This window comes from Macrobrachium nipponense, chromosome 31 (genome assembly GCF_015104395.2).
Source record: "Macrobrachium nipponense isolate FS-2020 chromosome 31, ASM1510439v2, whole genome shotgun sequence".
NCBI classification, from domain to species: Eukaryota; Metazoa; Arthropoda; class Malacostraca; order Decapoda; family Palaemonidae; genus Macrobrachium; species Macrobrachium nipponense.
Window position 1 is genome coordinate 14,157,637 of NC_061093.1, and position 6,295 is coordinate 14,163,931.

Below are 6,295 nucleotides of genomic sequence, written 5' to 3' on the forward strand. Positions count from 1 at the left end.
GAACTCGATGGAAATTAGCTGGTGATTTTAGTAGGCAACCTTCTCAAAATGACCCCATTTTAAGACGAAACCGGCTCAGAAGTAAAATGGTTTACAAGGTAACGAATCTTTACTTGTCCCCTGATTTCTCCCATAAAGGTAAATGCCTGAAGGAGGTCACTTAATGAATATCTCTGACTGGTTTCCTCGTATTACGTTAGACCAACCTTAAGACATCATGTCAAACACCAGCCGTGTGCCTTACTCAGTGGAATATGGAGAACAGGACACGAACTGTTATAAAAGGGATAAAATGAGGTCTTTTAACACCAGCATTCTATAAAAAGAAGGCCAATAAACCGACCAGAATCCACTAGAGAATCGAAGGGCATCAAGAAAACTCGCTGAAGTCAGGAAAGAAGAGACGAAGACGAATCTGGCCGTGCATAGAAAACGAGAACACGCTCAACCGAAGCGATGGCGAGAGGAGGCAGGCGCCTGCCCACACATTTCCTTCCCTCCGGACAACGACAGAGCCCAATATATTAGAGGGAAATACGACCAAGTTTATGGCAACTTCACCATCTCTCAACCTGCAATTAGCTTAATAAGAATGCTCCCTTACCAATATCGAAGAGGCAGCGGCCGTGATCCACAACTTCTCGGTATGGCTCCTCCTTGGCTTTATAATTACCACATTTATCTGACGTACGGGATTAACCTGATATTCGGTTCGCAGGAACGCGGCTTATAAAAATAATGGCAGCGATAGCTGTGAAGCCTAGTAATGGCTCAGCCGAGCAGGAGGAGGAGGAAGAGGAGACGGAGGAGGAGGAGGAGGAGAAGGAGGATGGGGTAGAAGTATGGGAGGAGGGAGGAGGAGGAGGAAGACGAAAAAGGAGGAGAGGTGTTCGCCTTTGATACACTTGATGTATCGGTTACTGGTCTTCATATCGATGTGAATGCGAAGCGGCTCTGCTCACGTCAAGGCCCGATAGGGCGTAGAGCAATATTTATGTATACATACACATACACACACACACATATACGTATATTTATACACATACATACATACATATACATATATATATATCATTATATATATATATATATATATATAATATATATATATATATATATATATATATATATATATATATATATATATATATATATATATATATATATATATATATATATATATATATATATATATATATATATATATATATGTATATATCTAAGACTCTTCTTAAAGGTTCGTAAACGAAGTACCATCATATATTCAACTAAAATATTATACAACTAGTTCTTCCAGCAGCAACTGTGTATCAAAGTGGGTAATGTAATGCCTAGGTCATTAATCTCTGCCCTTGCATGAGACTTCGTCAGGGTAACATTCTCTTTCATACGCATGCCCATAAATGCACTGAGCGTTAAACTGAACTCATTCACAACAGGATATACTATCAATAACAAGAAAAAAAAAGGAAAAAAAAATCTTTGCCGCTTCGATGATACAGTTGTGATTTTTCCGTAAGTGTAATGTCACTATTAACTATACTCTGTTTTTTTTTTCATCTGTCCATCCGCCTGTGGTGTTTTTGTATGGTAACACTGCGTCCCGGGCTTTAGATAGTTACGCTATGTGTAAGTTTTAGGTAAATAAAAGGATATCTGGGTGTACATTTGCAACTGAAAAGTGTTTTAATAATTTACTGTATGCGAATTACACTGTTAATATTCGAAATAGGATATTATTATAATCGTTGAATGTAAGCTGAATGTAACTATCTAAAGCCCGGGGCGCAGTGTTACCATACAAAAACACCACAGGCGGATGGACAGATGGAAAAAAACAGAGTATAATTGCAGATATTTCCTAAAGGAAAGCAGAGGACAATGGCATAATTCATAGGGCAACCATGACCAGTGCAAGTTGTTTTACTCCCCAGGTCTCTTTGACATGTCGGAGAGAAACAAAAATATCTCAGGAATCACAATCAGTTCCTTGGGAATGACAGTTAATTCATCGGGAATTACTGTAAGTTCACCGGCAATCAGAGCGAGTTCCTCGGGAATGACAGTCAATTCCTCGGGAATTAATTACGTTCTTCGACAATCGAGTGAGCTCCTCAAGAGTGACAGTTAATTCCCTGGGAATTACTGTAAGTTCACCGGCAATCAGAGTGAGTTCCTCAGGAATGACAATCAATTCCTCCGGAATTACTGTCAGTTCTTTGGCAATCAGATTGAGTTCCTCGGGAATGACAGTCAGTACCTCGGGAATTACTGTCAGTTCTTCGGCAATCAGAATAAGCTCCTCTGGAATCTTAGTCTAAATCCATGTAATGACAATCAACTTTTAGGGAATCGTGATAAATTCCTCCGGGTTCATGGTCAGTTCTTCGAGAATCAGTCAGTTCTCTGGAATCACAGTAATTTCTTTGGGAATCACAGTCAGTTCTACGGGAAGCACAGTCAATTACACGGGAATCACAGTCATTTCCTCGGGAATCGCAGTCTAATTCCTCGGGAATCGCAGTCTAATTCCTCGGGAATCGTAGTCAGTTCTCTAAAATCACGGTCAGGCTTTGGGAATGACAACTAATAGCTCTGGAATCACTCAGGTCTCACAGTCAGGTTTTTGGGGATCAGAATACTTTCCTCGGGAATCACAGTAAGTTCCTCAGGAATCACTGTCATCTATTCGGGAATCAACCTGTTCCTCTGTAATCATAGTCACTTCTTCGGGAATCAGTCAGTTCCTCATGAATCGCAGTCTAATTTCTCGGGAATCAGTCAGTTCCTTTGGAATTACAGGAACTTTTTTTCGGGAATCAGTGAGTTTCTCTGGAACCGCTGTCATTCTTCGGGAATCACAGCCTGTTCCTCATGCATCACAATCTAAATTCTCTGGAATCATGGTCAGTTCCACTAAAATTAGAATCACTTTCTCGGAATCACAGCCTGTTCCTCTAGAATCGCAGTCACTTCTTCGGGAATCACAGCCTGTTCCTCTGGAATCACAGTCTAATTTCTCTGGAATCACGGTCAGTTCCACTAAAATCAGAATCATGTGCATTTAGGGCTTGTCATTTTTATTTATTTATTTATTTATTTATCTGTATTACAAATAACAACAAGCGTTTTTGCATTAGGCAAACAATCCTCATTTTGTCAGTTTGTTTTTCTTTGTTATTCTTTTGTTTCCTCTGCCATTCTAATGTCCACCTCAATAATTACCTTGAGTGAGAGATGGCGCCTGCTGGACAAACTGATGTCATATTATTTATGCTTCGGTTACATTAATTAGCACTTGAAATTTATTTCGTTTCTCTTATCCTGCAATGCCATCTGTACCCTGACATGCATTATTATGCAAATGTTACGTCGGAAAATGATATAGATTGCTTTCTGTACGCCTTGCTATGAATATAACTCAATAACATTACTCTAACATTATTATCATAAGAGTGTATCATTTCATCTTTTATGTTGTATCTAATTGTATTTTTGTAACGTCTCTGATCTATCTGCATACTGTATTTATGCATGGTTTTGAGAGCAAATAAATCGTACACAATTGAATAATTGTGAAAAATTCGATTAACTATAGCTGACACTATACTAACACAATTTAACGTTTAAATAATATTTCTCTATTTCATTCAGTTGAAACTGAGCTTTTTTAAACACAATAAAAGAACTGCAAGTCATCATATGAACAAGTAAAATATGCGCCAAAGCAGTCGAGTTTTCTGTACATCGTGTTATCAAGGCCTACGAAAATAGATCTGTCTTTCGGTGGTCTCGGTATAATGCTGTATGAGCCGATGCCCATGAAACATTAACCGCGTCCCGGTGTGGCCTGGCTTATATCGTTGGCAGAAGAACGATTATGGCTAACTTTGTTCTTAAATAAAATAAAGACTAATGGGGCTAGATGGCTGCAATTTGGTATATTTGATGATTTGGAGGGTGGATGATCAACATACCAATTTGCAGCCCTCTAGCCTCAGCAGTTTTTAAGATCTGAGGGCGGACAGCAATAAGTGAGGACGGACAGACAGGCAAAGCCGGCACAATAATTTTCTTTTCAGAAAACTATAAAAACCAGCCTGATGTGTACCTCTGCACTCGGGTAAACAAACCGACACAGAACACGTCTTGGAGAGAAGACTTGCTTGTAAAATACTACAGTCGACGAACTCGACCATATTTTACGCTGTGGGAAAAGAAAATCCTTCCTTAATATGGTAACACCCGGTAGGCACTACTTCTCACATTAACTCTGTGGAGACAAGCAGATCCACGGGAAGCTTGTGTTTCGATGCTTTTGAATTCTCTCCATACTTCCGTATTCAATGATGGCTAATAATGTTACATAATTTCCTTGGGAATTTCCTTATAACCGTTGTTCACTTATAGTTATACATTTAAAATAATATTAATGTTTATCATTATTTATTTTCCGTAAATGGAAGAGAAGTGAAACATGATAAAAACGAACGCGAACAAACATAAAAGAATGTTGTTAAGAGAGAGAGAGAGAGAGAGAGATAGCCAGTACGAGTACCTTAACAAATGAAAACTAAAAAGGAGAGAGAGAGAGAGAGAGAGAGAGAGAGAGAGAGAGAGAGAGGCGCATGGAAGGTAAGAGTGAAATCCCACATGACGTACAACGACAGTATGTCCCATTGTGCAATACTGAGCAGTAAGTCATAACTTTACCACACCAGTATAAAGTACGACCCGACTGGGCACCAGCTCTAATATGTCATGCGTATCACACACAATAAATATCTGAAATTCAATGACGATGACGGAAAAAAAATGTAAGTAATATTTTTGTTATATATTAAATTGCCGTTAATTTCCTGAATGCTGGAGTAATGGTGAAGATGGCGTGTCCAAGATTTGTGACGTTTGGCGTGAAGTAAAAAATAATACAGAGCATAAAATACATAATATTTGTACTTCTACATTTTTCTTCTATTCCATACTTAAGTAAAAATTAACACGTGTGTATGTGTTTTTTTTTCTTTTAGGGTGTATTATTTATTTTTTTTATTTCGTTTCGTCCTTATAAATACTTGAGTAAATATTGTGGCATCAGTTGCTGGCATTCTAGTAACTACTATATATATATATATATATATATATATATATATATATATATATATATATAATATATATATATAATTTATATATGTATATATATTATATATATACATATATAAATGCAAAGATTATTAAAAGAAATATAATTGCTGAAAGTAAGGTAATCAATCAGAAGAGGAGGAAACTGCTAAAAGAATTTGAACAGAGATAGCATGAAGAATTAATCAAGTTTAAAGTACGCTTTTAGGAATGCAGAAAATTGACAGTTAAATGTGTAGTTCAACACAAGCATTAATACACTTACTTAATAGTAATTATAGGTTTACGTCCGTTTGTTTGGTTGTGGGTGTTTATAAGTGTAGCCCAGTTACAGACTTCCATACGTATACCATTATTTCTACAGTATTCGAATGTGAACTTGTAGACAATCAAACAAAAAGATAGCATAGTCTGTTCATAAGCAACTCTGATCATTCAGTCTCACAAGAAACTTCTACACTCGACACACCACCAAGTGCATAATCCACTGATTTGGTCAACAGAGGAACAATGGGTTTCTAGTTTTCTGTAAGGAAACTACAGAGATGGTTATTTGTCTGTTAGTCCGCACGTTTTCTTGCCGCCAACAGATCGTCAAAACTGCTGAATCTAAAGGGCTGCAAACTGGTATGTTGATTATCCATCATCCGAACATCAAACATATCAAATTGCAGCCCTCTAGCCTCAGTAGGTTTTTTATTTTACTTAAGGTTAAAGTTAGACATGTTCGTGCGTCTGGCATTCCTATAGTTGCCAACAACACAGGCCACCACGGGGCTGTGGCTGATAATTTCCTGGGCCGCGGATGAGTTTCGTGAACCGTTGACTGAGAGTTTCTATGTAGTATTACACTTTGTACAGAAAACTTGATCGCGACAAAGAAACTTCGGCGCATTTTGTACTTATTTATTTATGTAATTATTTATTAATTTTTTTCAGGAATCGACTGATGCCATTGCATCTGCGCTAGGATGGAATTCCTGGTAATCTTTTTATCGAGAGAGAGAGAGAGAGAGCCTGATCACATGGAAAGCTTTTCATTAATGATAAGATGGTCTACAGACTTTCACATTCTAAATCATGGAAGATAATTTAGCTTACAGACCTCCACGTTATTTAGAAATACAAACCACTCGAGTTGTGAATCCAGGAA

The 6,295-nt window shown here is 37.6% G+C and overlaps 1 protein-coding gene across 1 annotated transcript in view; it reads left to right on the forward strand.

The window, feature by feature from the left end:
* The first annotated feature begins 738 nt into the window (after positions 1-738).
* Positions 739-6,295, forward strand: part of LOC135206765 (protein enabled homolog) — a 16,424-nt gene continuing 10,867 nt past the window's right edge. The window contains exons 1-2 of the mRNA XM_064238260.1: positions 739-840; positions 5,733-5,829. Coding sequence (XP_064094330.1) covers positions 739-840; positions 5,733-5,829 — 199 coding nt within the window. The remainder of the gene's footprint in view (positions 841-5,732; positions 5,830-6,295) is intronic.